Source organism: Zootoca vivipara, chromosome 9 (genome assembly GCF_965207765.1).
Source record: "Zootoca vivipara chromosome 9, rZooViv2.hap1.1, whole genome shotgun sequence".
Taxonomy (NCBI): Eukaryota; Metazoa; Chordata; class Lepidosauria; order Squamata; family Lacertidae; genus Zootoca; species Zootoca vivipara.
In genome coordinates, this window is record NC_142592.1 from 6215736 (window position 1) to 6240208 (window position 24473).

The 24473-nt window shown below is 41.0% G+C and overlaps 1 protein-coding gene across 3 annotated transcripts in view; it reads right to left on the reverse strand.

The window, feature by feature from the left end:
* The window catches only part of RELN (reelin), a 293927-nt gene that overhangs the window by 221838 nt on the left and 47616 nt on the right, over window positions 1-24473 (reverse strand). For all 3 annotated transcript variants that reach the window (XM_035127392.3, XM_035127390.3, XM_088652142.1), the window contains exon 3: window positions 3008-3143. In XM_035127392.3, coding sequence (XP_034983283.3) covers window positions 3008-3143 — 136 coding nt within the window. The remainder of the gene's footprint in view (window positions 1-3007; window positions 3144-24473) is intronic.

Here is a 24473-nt window from a genome sequence, read left to right on the forward strand (position 1 = left end):
TTCTTATTTTACACAGTGGTACACTGTGATATCATTTAGCATATACAGGTCTCTGTCATATAGCATAATGTAACAGAACCAAGAAAGTATTCATATATCTTAACACTGAGGTCCAGTACCGAGGGCCTTCTGGCAGTTCCCTCGTTGCGAGAAGCCAAGTTGCAGGGAACCAGGCAGAGGAACCAGGCAGAGTGGCACCCGCCCTGTGGAACACCCTCCCATCAGGTGTCAAAGAGAAAAACAGCTACCAGATTTTTAGAAGACATCTGAAGGCAGCCCTGTTTAGGGAGGCTTTTAATGTTTAATCAATTATTCTATTTTATTTTTCTGTTGGAAGCCGCCCAGAGTGGCTGGGGAAACCCAGCCAGATGGGCGGGGTATGTTGTCGACCCCTCATCCCACATAAGCCAGGTCACTCAAAAGATAAGAATCACTATCTGTAGATTTGATGATCCTAGTAGGAGAGATTTACTTCGTTTTATGCCAAGTCTTGCAAGCTGGAGAGGATCAAAACAAAGTCGTCAGCTGATAAAACATGGAGTCACTGATAAAACATGGAGGATAGCAATATAAAGGGAGTGAAATCTTGTCATTTTATAGAGGTGAGGAGCTAATCTCTTATGCTAGTGTAATCTAGTGATCAGGAGAATGAGCAGAAGTCCTTTATTCATAATTGAGTTCAACCATAAACTCAAGCAAGCCACCATTTCTCTGCAATGGCAAGATAATAGTGTTGGGTTACCTTAGTGTGAATCGATGCATTAAGTCAATGGGAGTTTAGTGAGATCACACCTTTATTATTGTGCATAAAACTTAGGGATGTCCAATATACTGGAGGGTTCCAAACATAGGAGGCAGCTGCAGTAGTGACTCTGATGCTCTTGAATTATTTGAAACAGTTTTTAAGTTCCTTGCATGACTTGGCATCCACCACAACTCACTTGCAGATTGGCCTTGTGCCAGTGTGTAACAGGTTGTTGACAAAGCCTTCCATGGAGCAAGTGTTCATGTTTGTTTTACACTGGCGTGGATACCAGAAACAGAATGCAATTCCCATAATGAGGTCTCTGCCAGTGGAAAATCAAGTTTAGGATTCAAAGCACCAACTTCACAACACACTGAAGACTGGACTAACAACAACAATTGTCAACTGTGTCATTTATCCCAGGGATGACTAACTCTCAGTGTGGGGGCCTCATCTAGTTCCCCAAGCAAATTGTTCTGGTCTCCACAAATTTTGGTAACAGCGGCAGAAATAAAACAACAGCAATGCAGAGATAAGTAGACAGCAGACAGCAGCATCCTGACAGAGATGCAAATTGCCCTACTCATCAAATTTAACATTTGACAAGTGGACCAATAACCCCTCCTACTCAGCTGATCTGCATGGGAGACTTGAAGAGGGGTGAGGGTGAGGCGGCGCAACGGCACTTTCCCACCCTGGCACCATTTAACTATAAGATGTCTCAGGCTTAAACACAATATTACAGGCACAACTCTTAAACATAAGTTACTAAACATCAGTTGGCACACTTCAGGGAGATTAATATTCAGGTTTCCAGAAGAGATGGTAAAATGTTCAAATCAGTGTCTGTCATTTAGATCAGTGGTCCTCAACCTTGGGCCTCTAGATGTTTTTGGCCTACAACTCCCATGATCCCTAGCTAGCAGGACCAGTGGTCAGGGATGATGGGAATTGTAGTCTCAAAACATCTGGAGGCCCAAGGTTGAGGACCACTGCTTTAGATAATACAATACCTCAACACTATACCACTTCCTTCACAGCTTATTCCTTTGATTCATGAGTGAGGGGCATTTTTCCTCAGTTACCCCTCTCTTAACAATCCCACACCTGAAGTATTATAAATGGTATTACAGACCCAGGGGATCCCATCTCCCCTTGTTACTGGGTTGGGAGTCTTAAGTACCTAGTAGAATTCTCCGTTCCTGGCTAGACTGACACCCAGGGAGACACTGGATCTGTCTCTCCTGGTTCAGATTCAGCCCTCCCAGAACACGCCTGTCTGGATACCTTTCCCAGACCCTAAGCCTGGTCTCCCTATCCCAGCTGTGAGGCTCTGTCCTCTCCCCATGGATAGTCTCCTCAGTGAGTATCTCCTTTCCCCCTCAGAACCCCTTCACCCTCTCTCCCAACCTGAAACCTGTATAAGTCTGCTAATGTGTGCATGCAAGTGTGCAGGGGTGGAGTGGCAGAGGAAGAGATTGAGGCCCACCTGTACTCTGGTTTCTCTTCAGATTGTATAAATCTTTCACCTTTTACCTGTTTTTTTGCAGAACGAAGCTGCAAATTGAATTCAGTTGATCAGGACAAAATTCAGTTTGCAGTTTCATCCTACACACTGGGCTGGCTGAGAAATGTATACATTGGTCCACACAGCCTCACAGACACATAAAAAGAAGCATAATCTTAGTGTGTTTACAGATATATGTCTGCCAATTCCTGGCAACAATTCAAACTGTGTGGCAGTACATTTTTTTAGCCACTGCACTCAATTTTTCACTTGGCAGCAATTGGTGCACAAGGTCAGATCACTTCCTTTATTTGGCTTTACATAGAGCTATTTATGAGTGTTTGAATTATCTCCAAAACTGTACTAAAACTGTCATGAGCTTCCTCTGTAAGCCAAGAAAGTTACCACCCCAAGTGTTATTAAATTATAAATATAACTAATAAAGGTAGCTTGTTGAGCAACAATTGATACTAGAGCAAATCTGATCATTCTCCATGCAGCTGCTTCAAAATGTGAACATTAACTACCCATCATAGACAAAACACAGGCAATCTGCCTCTTGATTTGTAAGACTGGTAGCTTGGCTTTTTTTACCAATATGTACCAAATATTCGCTGGAGATAAATCTTTCCACATATGTTGCATCTTTCCATGTATGTTGAGATTCATGGTTGAAACAATTACATGCATTTTACTTCCTGTAGCCCTGCTACAAAGAACCTTAGCATTATAAGCAACAGTATCTTGACACTTACATAAAATTTACACAGCCTGTTCCTGCAGGTGGGGCGATCCAAACAAAACTGAGATTTGTTGTTGGTAGGTGGCTTACGTGAGAGGCAACCACACTGCACATGAATTGATTTCCAAACTGGTGATCAGACATTATTCCTACAAGAAAGACAGAAAGTAAAGATGAGACACAGATGCAATTAAACACAAACATTCATTGTATTGCTTCAGAAATGTTAAGTAAAATTTTTATAGCAAAGAATATTCAGTTGGTGTATCAATAGCAGATATTCCACTATTTTAAAGCCTTTTGGACTTGAACCTAACCTAACCTTTCCATGTGAATGTCAATCAAATGACTTAATCACTATGCTTTCCCATCTGTAATGTGACCTCAAAGCAGTTCCTTCCTCAGAATGACATTATGCTCAGTAATGGACATGAAAGATTGCTTCAACTCTCTTCAAATAGTACATTGAATAGCTATGTCCATCTTTCCTTCCTATTTATTTATTTAGTTCTTTAAAATGTGAGTGTATTCCACCTTTCCACAAATTACTGACTTTTAAGTGATCAGGGAACCAGACTCTCCTGGCTCCTCCTCTAAATTCATACTGTCATAGAGATGGTTGGAAAAACCTCAAATGCCATTTTGTTCAGCCTACCAACCAACACAATGCAATCAGGATTGTGGGATCAGGCCTGATAACCATGCCAGCCAGCTCCAGGCTGGTGCAGTGATTGGGTCTGGATTAGGTCTGAAGCCACCGTGTGACAGCAGTGAGTCTGACTTGGGGTCAGAATGCTTCATGTTGGGTGTTCCTGCTGACTTCTGCCAGTGGGGAAACTGCCAGCAAACATCATGCCCATTTGCATGTTTTGTGGCCAGAAGGAGGCTGGCTCAGCCAGCAGAGCTGAACAGAGGGATGCCTCCACTCAGTTCAAATCCCCCACAGCATGGCCTCGGCAGCAGATAGCTCAGTTGGTTAGAGCATGGTGTTGATAACACCAAGGCTGCGGGTTCAATCCCCATATGGACCACCTGCATATTCCTTACCTTGTAGGGGGTTGGACTAGAAGTCTCTCTGGGGTCCCTTTCAACTCTTCTCAACTTCTAGGAGCAGGGGCATAGGAAGAGGGGGACGTAGGGGGTGCTCCGCCCCGGGCAGTGTGATCCCGAGGGTGCCATCGCGGCTGCCCTGCCCCCGCGGGCGGCGCGTGTAAGCGTGTACACACCTGTAAGCAGCTGCCGCTTTCTTTCTGTGCAGGGAGGAGGGAGCCCCAAAAGATGCTGCTTTCTTTTCGTGCAGGGAGGAGGGACACACGGGGCTGCTGTACCTCCCTCCTCCCTTCTTGGAAAGGTTTGTCACAGGGGTGTCCGTAGCGCGTATGCGTCGTGATGTGGTGTGTCATGACGCATGCGCATTGCGGACAACCCCGCCCCAGGGGTGCCTTTGGGTTTGCTGCCCTGGGTGGCCAAGCGTCTCCGTTCGCCACTGTCTAGGAGTCTATGATTCAATAGGTTAGAAGCTTAACAATGTATGCATATGCATATTTATACTGCTTTTTGCTGGGGGGGGGTCTCTCATATGTTGTTTGGAGTTATATGATTTACCCATCTCTTTTCTATGGTGTAATGTTTTTATTCATGTATATTTTTCAGCTTAACAACTGAGAAATACGTTTAGTTTTTTATTATTATTAAAGGTTTTCTCAGTTTACAAAGACGTGTGCAATGTCTCTCATGACATTTTTATAGATCAGTTTCAATTGTTGAGACATTGGGGAGGAAAAGGGGGAGAGCGGTAGATAAGGGAAGGGGATGGGGGTCTAACAATGTTTCTGTTTTATTTAGTGTGCGTGGGGGGGGGGTTGTCAGCGTCGGTTGTGCAGGTTCTTTGTTGTGCATTTGTTTTCCTTTGATGGTGAGAGTTGTTGGGGTTGGCCTAGGATAGTTTTCTTTTGTGGTTGGCTGTGGTGGTCTGTTTTATGTGAGTGGGGTGGGTGGGTGTTCTGGGTCAGGTTAGCCATATTGATTTGTATGCTGTTGGTGGATTTCTGTTGTTGTCTTGTTGGGCTGTGTATGTGATGAAGGGGAACCATACTGGGGTGAAGCCGTCTTCAGAAATACGTTTAGTTAATACTAATACTAATAAGAATAAGAATAATTTACTCCAAGGTAAGTCCCTTATTTTCAAAGGGGCTTACTCCCAAGCAAATGCAGTTAGGATTGCGTCTAAAGTGGTATAAAATGTTCCAATAAAATGAAGAAGAATCCACATTTTCCTTCTAGCCATATGCTTGTGAATAAAACCAGCTTTCTTTCTCCCACCAAGAAGACATCTCAGTAACATAGCTGATCAGGCAGCTATGTTACACTATATTCAGCAGTGGGGTACATGGAAAGGCATACACAGAAAATAAGTAATTATATTGCATTTCTCAAAACAATCCCAGTGAGTGATAAGATATGCCAGAGGCAGAACTTGCTTTTGAAAACTAATGTGCTTATCTTTTACTTAAAAGTGAATAGAACATTCACATAATTTGAGTTAAGGGCTGGTAAGTATGGCACTGAGTTTGAGAGACCAACAACTGCGGAAATCCTTACAAAAAAAAAAAAAAACAAAGCAGCTTTTCCACGCATCTAGGTCACCAGGGAGTATATCCAAGGTCTGCAGCAACTAAGCATCACTAAATCATATGCTACTTCAATGTGAAGAAGAACCTCTCTGAACTCCCTTTCCCTTGAGTTTTTACTGTGTGTGCTCATTGTGTTGAAATAATTTATATGCTACACTACCCAGTTAGGTCTGTCTCCACTGTATATTACTTTGCTGTGAAGCTATTAGGGTTACCGGCTATATATCATGCCTGGTCCAAACCCACAAAAAGAAATTGAATGAAAAGCTTAGCCGTATGGCAGTACGTAACATACTCTGTTCTCCTGAATCCATTATATATACCGTATATATTATATATATATATATATATATATATAAACGGCTACATAACTTAGACCCAGTCAAGGCCACTGTAGCATCTGCAACACTCTGGTCACATATCTATGGCCCCAACACTGTCAAAGAAACACAGGTAAGGATGGCTATTTCTAGTCCATTTCCATTTTGTATGTGCCTATTCATAAATCCATCCTGTCATGTTTTGGATTAACCTGCAGATTTTTTTAAAAAAAAATCTGCATGGAAATTTGTATTTTAATACTTATTTAAATACTAATACAATCACAGTTTTATCTCATGGCTGAACTGGCAAATGGTACAACAACAACAACAACAACAACACTTTATTACGGTCGTAGACCAGCATAAGGTAAACAGTATAAAATATAGGTTTGCAAACCAGGATCAAACCAAAGTTTCCAATCTTGGTGTGTTGCCAGTCCTTAAACCACAATTTCATGGTTTGGGAGTAACAGGAAACTGTGGCTTAACAAACCCTGGAAGAAATAAATGGAAGAGGGGAGGGAGTTAATGGGCCAAATGTCCTGCTGGGAAGCAGAGAGAAAGCAGAAGTGAATGTGTGAGTTTTCCTTTTGAGAACCAAATTCTGTTCCTTTGATAGGTTACTATTTGAGTGATTCACTGACCACCAATTTTTAAACTGATTAATTTATTCAACTGCTAGAGGTCCACGAATCATCCTTGTGTGTTTAAAGTAGCTAAGATGTTATGTGGCAACATGAAACAGCAGCAGTTATATCCCATATAACAAATTGGTGCATTAGGAAATATCAATATTTCGTTGCTGTGAGTGTTACTCTTTTTTACCTGTTTAAAGATGAGAATAATGCATGGAATGATTCTGCAACCAACTCTCATATGATAATCCCATTAAAGTCAGTGGAACTACTCAATTAACAACCACCTACTGGCATTTTGAATGAAGGCCTAACTGTACTACACTCATATCTAACATACAGCTGCTGATTGATTTTTTTCTGGGTGATTACATTCTGCTTCACAGGAAAAAAACATCCATCTAGTTTGATAGAATGGAAGAGACTTCTAAAACACTTGCTGGCTTTTGCAATCAATTAGGGGTCAGCAAGGCTTGATAAATTATTAAACAACGCAAAGGGAGAGCATACTGACAATTCTGGAAGATTTTTTTCTTCTTACTCAGTGGGTTATGTTAGCTTTAGCTTACTTCAAGCACTGAAATTATTTTATAGATGATATCAATTATTTTAAAAAGAACAATCTTACAACATAACAAGGTGCCAGAGAAGGTATTCACCCTGCCACTAAAAGAGACTTCTATGCATTTTTTAATTTTAAAAAATATTAATTTTGGAATATAGTTTAAATTGGGATGTTAGTAAATTCCTACAATCTCCTAGCATTTAGGGGGACATAATTATATTGAAGTTGGTAATTACATTCATTTGATCACATCCGCTCCTTATTTAAGCACCAGATCTGTGTACATAAGACACAAGAGCCAATTCACAGCTTTGATATCTTGGCTGTATAAAGAAGACAGCAAGTTCATGTAGCTTGTGTTCTATGTTTGCAGCAGAGAGAAATATGTTAGTACCAACACCCTAAGGTTGGCCCAGAATCAAACTGGCAGCCGTGCAAACTTTGCAAGCAAGGCGTTATATGCTGGTGATAGTTCACCACCCCCCCAAAAAGAACCTAGCTTCTGCATTCTGCAACACCTTCAGCCTCTGGATCAACCCCAAGGGTGGCCCCATATGGAGTGCACTGCAGTAATCTAGCTGTGAGGTTACCAATGCATGGACAACTGTTGTCAAGCTATCCTTCTGAAGGCAGCCCTGTTTAGGGAAGCTTTTAATGTTTAACAGACCATTGTATTTTAATACTTTGTTGAAAGCCACCCAGAGTGGCTGGGGAAACCTAGCCAGATGGGTGGGGTCTAAATATATTATTATTATTATTATTATTATTATTATTATTATTATTATTATTATCCTAATCCTTTATGTCTTACCAACCTAAGTTTGTAAAAGACACTCCTAGCATACAGTGACATAGGTAAATCTAGGAGCACCCCCAAACTACACACGTTTATGTGTAAATCAAATTGAGACGGTGGTTCAGAAGGTGATTAATAAATTAATTGTAATAGGTTTGTGCAGTACCCCTCCCTATTGTGGACACAAGGAAGCGATCATTTTCATTTAGCATTATCTCCAAACCCAAACTATGGTTAAAGAAACAAGCCACAAACCCTTGGTTTGAAGCTGGCTTCGCTCAGTAAACTGTAATTATGACTAACACAGTTTGCCTGGATTTGGACATAATCCTAAACTGCAGTTAGTTAAAACCAGAAGCAATCGCTTCTGATCTCCTTCTCAGGGCCAAGTCAGAGGAGGAGGAGATAGGAGCACACACTGGAGGAGGAACGGGGGTGCGGAGGGAGTAGACCGCCCCCGGCACCACTATTCCGGTAGGGTGCCATCGCACACACACCCAAACACGCGCCACGCCCCCCCCCACACGCTGGGCGCCACAGGCGACGCATCATGCCCCCAGAATGCATGCCACACCCCTGCGGGCAGCACGCCACGCCCTCGCGGGTGGTGTACCACGTCCCCAGGATGCACGCCATGCCCCCCCCCTGGGGGCACCAGCCACGCCCCCACCTGCTCTCCGCCCCCAGTAGTGGAGTATGCAGCTTCGCCACTGCATTTGCAGCCTCTGTTTACACTTACAACTGTACATATCCTACACATTTAGAGTGTATCCTGATCATCATAATGACTATACTGTATGTAGGTTGGGGCATGGACTGCCACCACAATCAACCTACAGTTCCCCCTGCCCTCTGGCATGTCCACTGAAATGCCCACACTGTAGCAATACTAAGATTGCAAATGAGCCAGAAAGACTAGATCAGAGGGACAAGCTTTGCTTAGCAGCACACTGCCGCCAGACTATATACAAAACTGCAACCAGTCAGATCTCCTTAGCTTCTTTTCGCTCCTGGTGTCACTCAGACCTGAGTCCCACCCCCCCCATCCCCCCAATACAACCAGTTCTAAATCACTTTAGTTCCTCCTCACATTGCACACATGCGGAGTTATTTCTGTTAAGTAAGCCAAAAAAATGTAAAGTCTAAACTAGTTTTCTGTTAGATATTACTATGCTCAGTATTTTTACAGGGTGGCTAAAAAAGGCGGATACTTCACAATGCTGATGGACTACCTTTTATTCAAAAGATACAGTTGCATCTGGCCAACAATATATGGATTTACTCCCCCCCCCTCCTTTAATCGTTTTAAATGACCCGAGTTTGATGGGTAGTTAATTAACATTTTCTAAGAAAGCCTTTTGTCAGAATCCACTAGAGATGTATTTTCATCTTGGGGATTTATGAGTTCAAGCTGACATGAGTTACGCATATGCAAATGAGAGCCCACTGGGAGGAGAATATAGCCTTCCATTTGCATAATTCCCCAAGACATTGAATGAGATTCCTTGTACAATTTATTAAGCATGTGTATTTCTAAAAAGGGAGGTCAGAAATGGATGCCAATGCCTGACGCACCAACTATTTAAGAATGTTCACTGACAATTGGGAAGATGCTAGAGAACAAAATGATAGTTAAGTATACAAAGGCAAGGGAATTTAGTAAATGGGGATAAGTAGTAAATACATGCAAAAATGCTAACATTAGGCAGTTACTGGAAATATTATAAAAGGAAAAATGAAATAACTTTTCAGATAATCTGCTTATGTTCAAGGCCAAGTGAGATTTATCCATTCACTATGCATGCCTTCAGCACCTAGTATTACTGTAAATACCAGTTTTCTCTGCAGAAAAATAATACTGATAGAGCAACTTTTTCATTTGAATGGAAAAGATAATCTTTACACAGCAGTGCATTTTATTTCAGAAAATAGTTTTCTTAACCTTTATTCCACTCTTGTTCTTCTTTACAATTTCTATAAGTGGATTCTAAACCTGTCATCAAATCTAAATTGTGGCTTCACAAGGCCACCAAAAAGAAATAGGAACCAGGGATGTATTGGCTCACAGAATACCCACTATGCAATGCAAACTTTGCTTTCATCATTTTAGATTTCAATTTCAAACACTGCTCAAGTGGCTGCCTAAACACATCCATTTATTCCAATGAGCACTTCTTCTTCTTCTCTGATGGCTAATTAGTTCATTGCTAGCCATAGGCCTGTGAAAAGGGACTCTCTTTCTGTCTTCAGCACTGCCTGAGTTAGTGTATAAAAGCTGTCTTATTCTGCCATTAATGGCTAGATAAATACTGCAATTTGGTGGTTTCTTCATGCTAGGTTGCGGCGAATGAGTTATCATCATCTTCTTTGGGGAAACAAAGTGAACTTCCCCAGCCAATGTTACATTTTTGAACCATATGCAACACTGAATAACCTTTAGAAATTGTAGCTGAGACAAACAAAATTACTGTAATGTATTATAGCCTAATACATAGTATTATTACTAATGTATTGTATTATTACTAATGTAATGTATTGGGCTGTAATGTATTATAGCCTAATACATAGACCCAGGTGGCGCTGTGAGTTAAACCACTGAGCCTAGGGCTTGCTGATCAGAAGGTCAGCAGTTCGAATCTCTGTGACGGGGTGAGCTCCCGTTGCTTGGTCCCAGCTCCTGCCAACCTAGCAGTTTGAAAGCACGTCAAAATGCAAGTAGATAAATAGGAACCGCTACAGCGGGAAGGTAAACAGCGTTTCCATGTGCTGCTCTGGTTTGCCAGAAGCAGCTTTGTCATGCTGGCCACATGACCTGGAAGCTGTACGCCGGCTCCCTCGGCCAATAATGCGAGATGAGCGCGCAACCCCAGAGGCGGTCACGACTGGACCTAATGGTAGGGGTCCCTTTACCTTTTACCTATTATAGCCTAAAGGAGGCATCAAGAGGGTAAGGAGAAGCAAGAATGATAAAGAGCCACAGTACTGTTTTGTTCCCTTTGCCTAGGTGGGTGGGAAACCTTTGCAGACCACAGCAGGCTGGTGATTACTGGTGGCGCACGAATGCGGGGGGGGGGGGTAACAATGTAAATACAGTAAAAAAAGGCATGACACCAGCTTGGAATCAAAATGGCTCCATCTTTATTAGTTACAGATGTAGATTGGATTTGGCATAGGCATTGGGTAAGTGTCCTGAATCAGCCAACCCAATTGCTGACTGATAGCTCCATTAGGGTCAGTCCTGGTGAGAGGATATCCTCCATTGACGCAGATCTAACAGGGAAATCCCACCAGAATGCCAGAAGGCAGCCCTTTATCAGGAAATTTTTAATGTTTGATGTTTTACTATGAAACCCAGCCAGATGGTCGGGGTTTAAATAATAGCATTATCTTATCATCATCATCATTATTATTACAGTGGTACCTTGGCTTACAAACGCTTCAGGTCACAAACACTTCGGGTTACAAACTCCGCTAACTCAGAAGTAGTACCTTTGCCCCAGGATGAGAACAGAAATCGCGCGGCGGCAGCAGCAGGAGGCCCCATTAGTGAAAGCGCGCCTCAGGTTAAGAACGGTTTCGAGTTAAGAATGGACCTCTGGAACAAATTAAGTTCGTAACCCAAGGTACTACTGTATTATTAGCGCTTTTTAAAAATAATAATAATACAGGTAATAATAATGTTTAGAGGTACTCTCATTTTGACTCAAGAAAACCACCATTTTATAGTTCAAATTGGGGGAATAAATACAATAAATGGACAAAAGTACAAAGATTCACAAAATGTTTAGGGGTATACGTCTCCCTGTGTCCCCCCCCCCAGAAAAAGCACTTATTATTATTATTATTATTATTATTATTATTATTATTATTATTATTCAAGGATGTTCTGTGGCCTGGCAGCCCTTGTCTGGGCTTTTGGTCAGACCCCACCCTTGGACCCCTTTACTGGGGTACTTTGAGTTTATTCTAGAATTCTGGCGTTGGGACACTCATTTACCCCCAAGTTCTTGACTAAGGATCCAACCCAATGCCTTTTTCCGCCAAAGTTGAGACAATTGCTAAGAGGAAGGCACGCACACCCACACCCCGCAAAACAGGCTCAATATGTATGCAGGCAAATTCCTTCCTTGCCCCACATACAGCCGCTGAAAAAATTTCACAGCAAGGTCGTATACATGCCCTCTTAATTATGACCCACTAGCAGAGCAGACTGAAGAGTGGCCCAGCCAGGTCCACAGGTGAGGCACCCCCACTGTTCTGGGCCTCTGAGTGGCCCATTAAATTTTTTTTAACAATCCTGCTAGCCCCCACAGCTAGCCAAGGTCAGTGCTGACATCAGCCACCCACGCAGGGTGACTGCTTAAATCCTTGGCTCCCCAGAAGCCATGCGGGCTGCAACTGCAGCCACCATCAGAGTTATGGCAAGTGGTCTCTCTAGGGCACATTTCCTTCAAAGATGCTACACTGGTGCCCTACAATATCTCTATGAAGAACCTTCTCTACAAGTTTACAGGTTGAAACTGATAGCTGATTCATACAGGCAGACAAAACATAGACCAAAATCGTTCCAAGGCTGTTCCACCTCAGACTACAAGTGGAAAACTACATGTCTGGATAGTTATTCCTGTAAAATCAAAACACCTCCCTGTCTGTGGGAAGATAGCATGCCAGAGAGAAGAATGGCCTTCTTGACACGATGATGGGGAATTTCTGTGCGCTGAAGCAGCCTTGTAGAGAAGCCCACAAAAGTTACCAGCTGGGGGCTGGCAGAGGAGGAACAGAGAGTTCCTTCTCTCCTACAGCAGCCCACTGCATTTCTGCCCTAGACATGGAAGAGGGGCCTTCCCTCCTTTGGCAGTCTGCTTGGCTACTATGCTGGGCACCGCAGAAAAGACACAGACACCCCATTCCTCCTCTGCAATCTAATTTCTTGTTGCTACCAAGCAACTGCTAAAATATGAGACTGTGCTAAATGGTTTTCCTGGGTAGGAGTCAAGCATGATTCTCCACCTGCATTTTAAAGTGATACGGTCCAAAGCAGATTCTACCATACCTTATTTCTGCGTGTTTGAATGGTTTCTCTGAATGAATGTAGGGGAAGCAGGCTTTTCACTGTAGATTTAGCTATTCCCAGAGTAGAGTAAGTTCAAGCTCTAGATTTCAGTGAGCCCAGAGCGCTTGAATCTGTCACCACACAGACTTCAATTCTGGTGTCTAAATATAGCCGGTCTTCCCCCCACAACAACCAAACTTCTTAATTCATCTGAGCCCACATTTCTGAGACATGAGCTGACAATTTTTAAGTCCCATAGATTTCTGCGAGAAACAGATTTGCAGTGTAATTCTGTGCATATCAACTCAGAAATAGGTCCTACTGAGTTCAGTGGGACTTACTCCCAGGTAAGTGTATACAGTATCTTAAGTATGTCTTTTACCCTCTCAGTGAAATCTATGGGACCCAAAAGTCCTTGGGTCATCCTTTTGATCCTCTACAATCTACAAGCACTGAAACTCCTCACATGGCTAGTGAGTAAGGAAAGAATCACAAGTTGGCAGTAGAGGAACAGGAGCTGCTACCTGAGCACTGTACAGGTAGGTGCTGAGTGGGTTGCAACACCCACCATGGTGACTTCATTGGTCTGTGCCAGATACTGCTATCTACACAGCGTATATGTGACTGCATAGATGCCTTGTGACACCCTGCAAGAAGAACATTGGATCTCTCTACTCCAGGCAGGGGTGCAAAGTTGAATACAATATTGTGGGGGTCCAGGTAAGCCCCGCCCCGCATAATCGATCGCATGACACAGTGTGCATACATCATTTGAATGGGAATGCCCACCAACTTTATGTGGGGCCCGGCCCCCTCAAATATTTTATTGTGAGGGTCGAAGCCCCCCCAACCCCTAGGGGTTGGGTCCTATGACTCTAGGCATCAGTGCTCAATTGCAGAAACTAGTTCTCCTCCAGGAAACTGCTACATCAACTGTTTTTGATAAAAACTGACACTCTTACTGAGCTTATTCTATAACTTTTTCATTGAATACTACTTTAGTGAGCTTTTCCCTCTAAGGAAGGATGATTAAGTCTATCGATCAATCAATCTATATTACAGCATTACTCTGAGTCATGTAACTCTTACTTTTACCACAGTAAGGGTATAATAATAATGTTAACGCTTCACTGATGCAATATTAGGGTTTATTCCAAATGTAACTAATTTCAGAATTCAAATAAATAAAGCAACATACACAAGCAGGGGGCAGAAATTAATGGATAGAAATGATTGCGCTCATGCACTGTCAATCTGCCTTTAATGAGAAAAAGTGCTCTCAAGAGACATGAAGAATTACAGCCAAATTCCTCCCCCGAAGTTATATTTGTGCTACCCCATTGATTTCTGAAAGGAACATAGGTACATCAGGGGAGCATGGCGAGTCTGATATGGCTTCTTAATTGTTTTTCTTGTAAGGCAGATTAGCAGATCAGAAGCTTAGCCATTTTTTTAACCTTCATTAATCTCACCCCCTAGTAATATGCTAATAGGACTTTCTTTCTCCTTGGTATTCCTATTCCAGCTTTATTCCCCTGCGTAATCACTTTTATCAACTCCAGATGCTAGAAGTCGCAAGTCAAGTCTCACAAAAATAACAGGATTGCTCTTAAAATTATGCAAATAGTTCTTGAGCCTTTAAGGACATGTGGAAATTCCGCTTTTGGGTTTTTGTCTGCTAAAACCAGACTTTTACCAAACAAAACAATAAAAATAGGAAAGAGGCTATGCCTATCCCTTTAATAGAGAAAATCCCAACATTGTCAAGAAACATAATAAATAGCAATAATGTATAGCGCTAAGCTGAAACTAGTTATGATTTTTCATTAACATTTTTGACAGTGACCAAAAATCCCTATCCTTTTCCCCTATTGCTACCGTTCCCTCTCTTCTGCACTCAGGAAGATATCAGAAGCTTATGCTTTTAAACAAACCATAGTTTCTTCTTGACATTTGCACTAGAGTTTAAGTGAGCAAACCAGGAACCGATAGCTACTTAGTGACTCTGCTCTCAATAAGTAGAACTTAAATTACAGGTTCCTGCATTTGAACCTCAAAAGAAAGTGATGCCTCTTTAAAACTGGAAGCAAACACTTCAGCTTTTCTCCTTGAGGATGTGTACAGGGGGAAGCTATGAGATCCTGGCTTCCTGTGGCTTTTTCAAATAGTGAGAAACTGTGGTTTCCTCTTATGTCTAAACTAAGCCAATGGCATTAAAAAAGAATCAACCAGAGAAGACAGTGTCACTGATAAGAAAAGAAAGAAAGAAATGTTTTCAGAGGGTTTGTCCTGGAAAAATCTCCACTCAGTCCAAAATGTGGAAGTGGAAAATTTCCTTAGCCTTTTCTTCTCCCAAATATATCCTACAAGGCAGCAGAGGTTTAGGATCAGAGTTTTCCTTCTCTTAGATGGCCTGAAATTCCCAGTCGGATGAGCCCCGCCTGCCCCTCACTTCCTTCTACAGCACACACAGAAACCTCCTTCTTGACCGTTGGACCCACTCTTGGTCCCGTTCACTCACTCCGCCAGAGCCTGTCTCTAACTCAGTGCCTAACCCACTGGCAACCCTCACCTGGTTTAGCCGGACAACTAACCTCACATCACTGCATCCTGTCCTTATGTCACAATCACTGGTTGCTGCTTGGCAACGCAAAGGGTTTGTCACAGTGGTCTGTCATGACAAGTTTAAACTTTTGGAGGAGACAGTCAGTTTTGGGAGCAACCATAACATATTGGTTACCTCTTAAGTTTCCTGTACTCTACAAGATTATGTTTCCTAGAATTATGTCTCAAGTTAAGGGTATTTTGTGCTTTAAAAGTACTTTTACACTTCATTTAATAAAAATCTGAAGCCTCAAACTGGAATTTGCATGCAAATTAAATCATTAGCCACACTAAAGAGAACAGAGTGGGGCTGCCTTTGATGCGGGTATAAGAAAGTATCAGCTAAAACAGCTTCTCTGCCATACTTCCCAAGATATGAGGATATGAACTTTCAGTGGCTTAAAATGGAAGATATTTTGTAATAAGTTGTTAAAATCCATGCCCTTCTCAAGACAAGGTTTATCCCAAGCTCTTCATACAAATGAATTACAACTTACTAGCTCACTAGCCAGCAGTAGGATGTTAAAAATGTGTCCACTTGCATCATGATACTATTTCTAAGGTAGTGGATGGTGCAAAATCCCAATTTAGTTGAATGCAGAAGAAAGAGGGAAGTTTTTTTAAAAGATAAAATAATGACATTAAAGGAGTTTATTTAATGAGTCAAGAAGAAACACAGGGCCTTTTTAAAAATAAAATAAAATAAAACAATGCATATAGTATAGGAGGCTCCAAATGAAACTTAGTTGTTTCCCAACCCAGCTTTCTGGATATTTATGCTAAAGGATTAGTTCCACTAGCTCAAGGCCAAAGGGCCTGTTTTCATCTAATGTAGACTTCATTACAACTCATATTCTTTATCCAGAAGCTAATGTTGTCAGTACTTATAGATTCATTGTAATGATAATTATGTTCTTTTGATAGCAAGTCAGGAAGCATCAGAGTGACCCTGATTCCATGTGACTGCAGTATGTCCGTAATGCCACAATGCATTTGTGTTTGCTATTTAGCTGAAAACACACATATAGGTAGAGAGCAGAAGAGCAAAACTATTAGAAGAGGAAACTTAAGAGTTCAGAACAATATGCTATGTTAAATTCCAATATTGCTGTGTGTTTGGTAACTCTGTGTGATTCAAAATATCTATTTCCATAATCTATGTCCATACTAAAACGAGAATATATATTCACACAGGAGTTTCACTAAGAATTAGTAACACTAATTAAGACATATGTAGGAAGCTGCTTTTTACTACTGTATGTCATGTCTAAACAAAAACTACTGAGCATGTAGTTCCAGATAGCTAAGTTCAGAGTTGGAATACTTAATTAAACTGTTAATGAATTTCACACACAAATATTTGCAAGGGGCTACACATCAGAATTTGTTTATCATTCCCACTGCTTCCATTATACTATGGTAATCATTATATTACTAGTAGAAAGCTAAGTCTCATGATACTTTCACTGGGGAAAGTGCGGAAATCAGAGGTTGGTCTCAGAGAAAGTGGGTCCTTTAAGCTGCGTAGGGGTAGTTCCCCTCACACCGCTTAAAGGAGCCTGCCATTTCATTTCGTTTTGTTCACTTGGTTCACTTGCATATGTTAGGGGAAGTGTAAGCTAAGCAGCTAATGTGCATAACAACTGGCTATTGTGCATATCTATCACACCTCATGGAAAACATATAGCATCTGGAGGTCACATGACATGAGACAGCGGATCACTTGCTCAATAGCATCTAGCAGAACTTACCATATCCTGACATCCGTTATGTGTTTTCCCGGTTCGTAGTCAGCAACAGCTAACATGCAGAATGGACACATGGTGCAATGATACCAGGTTGCAAACTAAGTTCTGATAAATAAAAAAATTCCTTCAGTAGCACCTTAAAGACCAACTAAGTTTATATTTTGGTATGAGCTTTCGTGTGCATGCACACTTCTTCAGATACCTGAAGAAGTGTGATATCTGAAGAAGTGTGCATGCACACGATATCAGATACCTGAAGAAGTGTGATATCTGAAGAAGTGTGCATGCACACGAAAGCTCATACCAAAATATAAACTTAGTTGGTCTTTAAGGTGCTACTGAAGGAATTTTTTTATTTTGCTTCGACTCAGACCAACACGGCTACCTACCTGTAACTAAGTTCTGATAGATGTTATAATGGGGAAAGGGAGCTCTGCACATTGCAGCTGATGTTCTTTTTAAACACATTGTTCTATCCTGAGCAGTGTCTTGTTGCCATGCCCACAGCAGAGTATTACTGGTAGTATTAGTATTGTCCTATTTGACAGCACTAAAGATAATAATAATAATAATAATAATAATAATAATAATAATAATAATAATTTTTATTTATACCCTGCCCTTCCCAGTCAAGACCGGGCTCAGGGCGGCTAACAACAAATAATATCAACACAAGTATAAAAGAAACAATTCAGTTAAAACGCAGATTAATACAATGTTATAATTCAATTTTAAAATTAAAAATCTACGAATAAGATAAAACCATTATGAAATAAAACCTTAGGGGAGGGTAACCGTGGGGTCAGACTGCGTCAGTCCGAAGGCCAAACGGAACAGCTCTGTCTTGCAGGCCCTACGAAAAGATGACAAATCCCGCAGGGCACTAGTCTCCTGGGACAGAGCGTTCCACCAGGTTGGGGCCAGTACTGAGAAGGCCCTGGTCCTGGTCGAGGCCAGCCTAGCCACCTTGTGACTCGGGATCTCCAATGTGTTATTATTTGTGGACCTTAATGTCCTCTGTGGGTCATACCGGGAGAGGCGGTCAATGGGAAGAGATCCTCGTGCTCAGCAGTCTGTATACAGCCTACTGCTGCACACAAGGTTTCTGGAAAAGGCATAATAGTCTAACATCATAAGTGGCCAATAAGATATGACAGAATAAAATGTCTTTGGATTTCTTAATTTGGGGGGTATTCCTATTGCATCAAATCTCACATTTCCTAGGAAATCCACTGTCATTTTAGGACACAGTTCTATCAAGTACTGCACTGAGCTCAATAAAACATTGATTATTGAAGCAGAAGATCTAGGATCAAAATAATATCCAGGCCATATCCAGACCACTTCAGCTGCTGTACAGCAAATCAGCATTTGCACAACAGTGGATGGAGTTTCATAAATAAAATATAATGAACTCTTTAGAGAATTAGGCTTGTACTTTTATTCACTTTGTTAATAAATGTATTATTGAAACAATATAGATGCCTGTACAAAAATAATAATTTGATGACTACCAGCTAAATATTACCAAAGATATTTGGTCTACGTTGAATGCAGTTAAATAGCATCACTTCATTTAAAAACAATTTCGTTAAATTTATTGCAAGTGAAACATGAAGAGGACATTACAGGTTCTGGTTACAGGTAGGTAGCCGTGTTGGTCTGGGTCGAAGTAAAATAAAAAAATTCCTTCAGTAGCACCTTAAAGACCAACTATGTTTTTATTTTGGTATGAGCTTTCGTGTGCATGCACACTTCTTCAGATCATCTGAAGAAGTGTGCATGCACACGAAAGCTCATACCAAAATAAAAACTTAGTTGGTCTTTCTTTAAGGTGCTACTGAAGGAATTTTTTTATATTACAGGTTCTGTTTTTATAATATTTTTTCTGGATTGGAAAAGTTTGTTAACAACTAATTTTTATGGTTAAAAGTACAGATTCTGGTTTTACCATTTTTGAACATAACATATAGAGCAGGACGCAGTGAAGAACTCTGAATTATCAAGGGTTACATTTCCCTCTCAAGTCTATTAAACAAAACTTGACAGGACTATCAACTTTTATCTCTACAGGTTTCAGTGTCATCATTGCTCCTTCTGATTCAGGAAAGTTAATTATACATAGTAAAACTGAAATGTAAACTTTGCTGACCAATGTCAATTTGGCCCCCATTAACAATTTAATTAACTGTTAACAGATTCTCCCAGATATGACACTATACAGATATTTTATCTCCCTGTTAATTAGTAATTATGCACTGGCAAGAAAAACAGGATTTCTTTCCAATTATTCCAGAACTCAGTGATTATTTAAACTTGGCTAATTAGCAGTGGAGGGCTGGTACATCTTCTGGGCAAATTGTGTTTGATAATCCCTATTAAAATATACATTGCGGTTGTTGACTTGTAACAAAAAAGTGGCAGTTCAAAGGGTATTAGATACAGCACAAGGCAAATGGGGGCCTATTAAAATTTTCCCAACTGTTCTAATGAGAATGCTGAGGGTACTTTTTCCTAGCTTACCATCTGTTTGGTTTCTGGCATGTGTCTCTGGTGTGAGGGGAGGGTCCTGGAGCCCATTTGATTTGTCACAAAGTAAGCCAGGGGCACGAAGCAATTTCAGTAGTTTACAAAGGAACATTTCAAGAATGTTATGCTATGCAGGCTGATGCTTCCTGGACATGCAGTAATCAGTCATGATAGTTTCTGCTTTTTAAAATTGTAGATCCCAAGAACAAAATGTTTCAGTGCCAACACAAACACAGCTACAGAAGCCTATTTCCTTTCCCTCCACTTCTGTTAACAGTGCAGTACCAGCGGGAGGCACATTCCTGTCTTTTATCTAGAATTGATTTCCCATTCAAATGAGCTTGTAGGGAAGAGCTTGGTATTCCACATGGTGCCCTAAAATACCTGACCCTTCCCAAATGGTAGCTGTCTGCAGAACAGGTTTTGTTGTGAGATGTCTTTGAAGCAACACTCAAGTGCACACCAACCTCCCCTCCCCTTTACTTTTAAGCCCATCCTCTGACTTTTGCACTGACAAGATGTCTAAAGTGTCTCCTGGAGTTTGCCTGCTGTTTTTGTTTTGTTTTCCCTGTGTTTCTTTGCTTTTAAACACTTCTTGTGCAAATACCCTGTAGTGCTTTTAAAATGCAAGACTTTTTAAGAGTAGTTTGTGAAGCCTGGGGAAACATGGTGCAGGGATAAGATTCCAACATTAGGAGGAAATGTTTATGAAGCTCGAGATAGGAGCTGGAATGGGAACAACTATTGAACTACGGTGGGTAGAAAGCTATTTTTTACTCCTGAGAACAACATGAAAATCTAGTAGATAATTTAACCAAAATCCTTATTTTTCTACACACTCCAGTCCTTGAAAGAGACTGAGCACTCCCTTCTTTCCAAACAGTGCACAGGACTCTAGAATAACATTGTAATTTGATGTATTTGTAATTTGTTCCTCAAATGATCACTCATAGCAGCTCCACTTTATTTATTACCAGAATAAAAAGAAAGATTAATAACAAAATCCAAGTGGTTTTTCTCAAGTATCTGTTTAAGGTTAAGAACAATCACATAACATCAAAAACAGTACAAGGGAATGGCTTTATTGCCAGCCAAACTAGGCAAGATACAATTCATGCCATTAACTATTTAAGTAACAACTGCATGGATGGCTTTTAAAAGAGATATCAGAAGTAGGGATCACAGTCCAGATCAAGACCCTGGCATGGGGGTAGAGAGGTAACTCTTTGTCTGCTGATGTTGTCCCAATCTGAATCAGGGTCCCCACATCTCTGTTATTTTCTCTCAAATAAAACATCCCATTCATGCTAAAGGAAGCATTTTCCCCCACTGCAAATAGCTGGCGCGGACACCCAAAAGTTAATTGGGATTGCAGTGAGGTGAGCAGAGGGTTAAAGTCGTGTGTGCGCCCCCCCAATACCTTCACATCAGGTTCCCAGACTAGATTGGACTTCTCCATGCTTTCTATTTACTTTTTAAAAACCATTCATGCAGTTGCTAATTGCATGAATGATGTCTTGTCTAGTTTGGCTCTCAGTTCTTCAGAATGTGCGGTAAAGCTGCTGTTCATAAGACAAGCCATAGAAGGAAACTTTTTCTCCTGCAGTGCATAAATGGATATTAATAATTAAACATTAGACTTCCCTGGGGCATCATGCTTTAAGATTCATATCAACAAGCAAAATGAGGTATCTCTTAATATGCATCAGTGACTTACAACTCTCTCTTTAGACATTTACTGCCTTTAAGGACCTCATTTGCTTCTGTCCAGCAATTTTTGTCTTGCCCTATGGAGCAACTTTATTAACAATTCACAGGAAACTCTACACTTAAAGGAGTGATTCCATGGAAAAATTGTGCCCAATTTTAAATGTAATTGACTGGGCTAATTGGAAATGCAAAAGACCACCCAGATTCTCTTCGATAGCACTTTACTGATTACAATATTTGTTACTATTTTTTTTCATCCATATATCGAAGCAAGCATTTATAGAAGTAATGTTTACACCCAATAAATGCATTCTGAAGCATTTGTTTATTAATCTTGTAACTTTATTGTTTATAAATTTTGTATTCATTATTGTGGGGTTATCTTAAATCATAGAATTGGAAGGGACTACAGGGGTCATGTAGTCTGACCCCCTAATATGCAGAAATCATTTTTCCCAATATGAGGCTTGAACCCGCAACCCTAAGATTAGGAGTCCAGATTAAATTTTTGGCATCATAATTATAGGTTGTCCTCGGTAATATATGACATTGGAAATGTTTCTATGTTGAATACTGCACAATGGAGTTTTAAGCAATAAAATATAAATTGAATATAAATACTGCAACCAAACAAGAAAATACTAGACTTGATGCACATCAGGTACTATGCTTAAGCATCATGCTTAATCTTGGATCTAGCAGTCAAAATCCAATCCAAGCAAATAATTACCATGAGGTACTGGGAAACAAGCTCAAGCAAATAGTCCACTTCTGAGAGATTGGGACCTTGCATCATAGAGTAATAGAATCATAGAGTTGGAAGGGACCCAAGGGCCATCTAGTCCAACCCCCTTCAATGCAGGAATCCCAGCTAAAGCATCCATGACAGATGGCCATCCAACCTCTGCTTAAAAATCTCCAAGGAAGGAGAGTCCACTACCTCTCATGGGGGGTCTATTCCACTGCCAAACAGCTCTTACTGTCAGAAAGTTTTTCTGAATGTTTAGTCAGAATCTCCTTTCTTGTAACTTGAAGCCATTGGTTTGAGTCCTACCCTCCAGAGCAGGAGAAAACAAGCACGCTCCCTTTTCCATGTGACAGCCCTTAAGATATCTCCTTTCAGTCTAAATATTTCCAGGCTAAACATACCCAGCTCCTTCAACCATTCCTCATAAGGCTTGGTTTTCTTTAACATTCTTTAACATGGTCCAATGTCAATTGGGTGGTTATCAAAGCTTGGTACTTGCTTTGGATATTGGGAGGGATACAGAGAGCCAGTATCATCTCATCTATTGATTTATGTTGCATTTGGCATTTGTCTGATTAATGTAATTCTATTGTTGTTTTTTGCTGTTCACCACTATGATAGTTATTTCTTAAAGCTGATGGAACGGAATTATTATTATTTTTGCAAAAATGAAAAATAAGTAAGTTTGTGGTATCTTTGAGTACTACTGCAATTTGCCTCACTCCACATTCTTTGCATTGTATGTTACTAAGCACAAGCAGTAGATTACCGTATACTCCCAATTTACAACTTGGCTTTCATTCCATCAAAGTTGAAATAGGAGCACTGCAAAGCTCATGTTGTCCCCATGGCAATTTCTGGGATGTTCCCAGGTGCATGAACCCCATATCTTCTGTTTCTGCTCACAGGTGCATGAACCCATATCTTTCATCTGCATTAACCTAACAGCTAATTTGGGGGAGATAACAATACTACTCTTGAGATCTCTACTGGAGGCAATTGTATGCTAGGAAAGGACTGCACTGGCTGTGATGCCATTGCTTACATGTGGGGATTTAGTAATGATCAATGGAAACCAATATCCATGTGCCTGCCCCAAAGAGCCAGCAACAATCACATCAGGGTTGTAACTGCAATATTTATTTGCAAAATAATCATATGGTTTAGGAGTAAAATCATGGCATTTGAGGTTTGATGTGCTGTTATCAAAATATGCAGAGTTTAAAGGATCAGTAATACATTACAAAGGCAACCCACCCCAATGCTGCCTAGCTTAGCTTAATTACAATCATAGAGACCTGGAAGAAGGTTGAAGGTGGAGAACCACCTTGTAAGAAAAGCAAGGTGGAGTCTTAAGGATCCAGCTGACATCCAAGGAAAGAGAAAGAACCTGTGAGGTTCTCTGGCCATAATCCTTCATCCAGTTAGGACACTTGGAGGGAAAGGCATCAGTTAGGAAGCCACTGTCCCTCATTCCTGGGCAGCCCAGGCCAGAGTATGTGGCCTTACTGGACTCCTCCGACTCCGAGACTATCCTTGCAATTCATCTCTCCTTGGTTGGCTACCATAGGATCAAACCGTAACAGAATTGGGCAATGACCCTTTTAACGAACAGGTAGCACCTCAGAGAGGATAGAGCTAGTAAGAGGCTCAAGTCGACCAACCCTCAGAAGGCTTCAACATGCTGCTGAAGCAAGAACTCTCCCCGAGTCTTGGCCCTGACTGCTGTGAGCTGTCCAGGGTACTAAACAAGCTGTGCCTTTGCCCTGCTGCCCTGGTTGGCAATATGGAAGGGTGGATTAGATTTGACTAGACTTGCAGTAAATAAAAGCTTATAGCTGAGTCCTATTGCCGAAGTTTCCTGCCAGTGTCATAAGGACATTCCCACCTGTCAAATTTTATGTTAGTAAGGTGATTTTTCTCTTTAAGAAAGAGAGAAAGCTTGAATTTTTAAAGTGCTCATTTTAAATTTTATGAAAATCAATGTGAAAGCTGCTTAGTACAAAAACCACTGCACCTGTTTAGGCAGACTTCATCCTGTCAGAAGCAGTGATGCAACAAGATAATTTTAGACCCTGAACTTACAGGCCTTCCCTTAGCTGGCCTTATGCACAACTTAAGTTGCAAAGGAAACA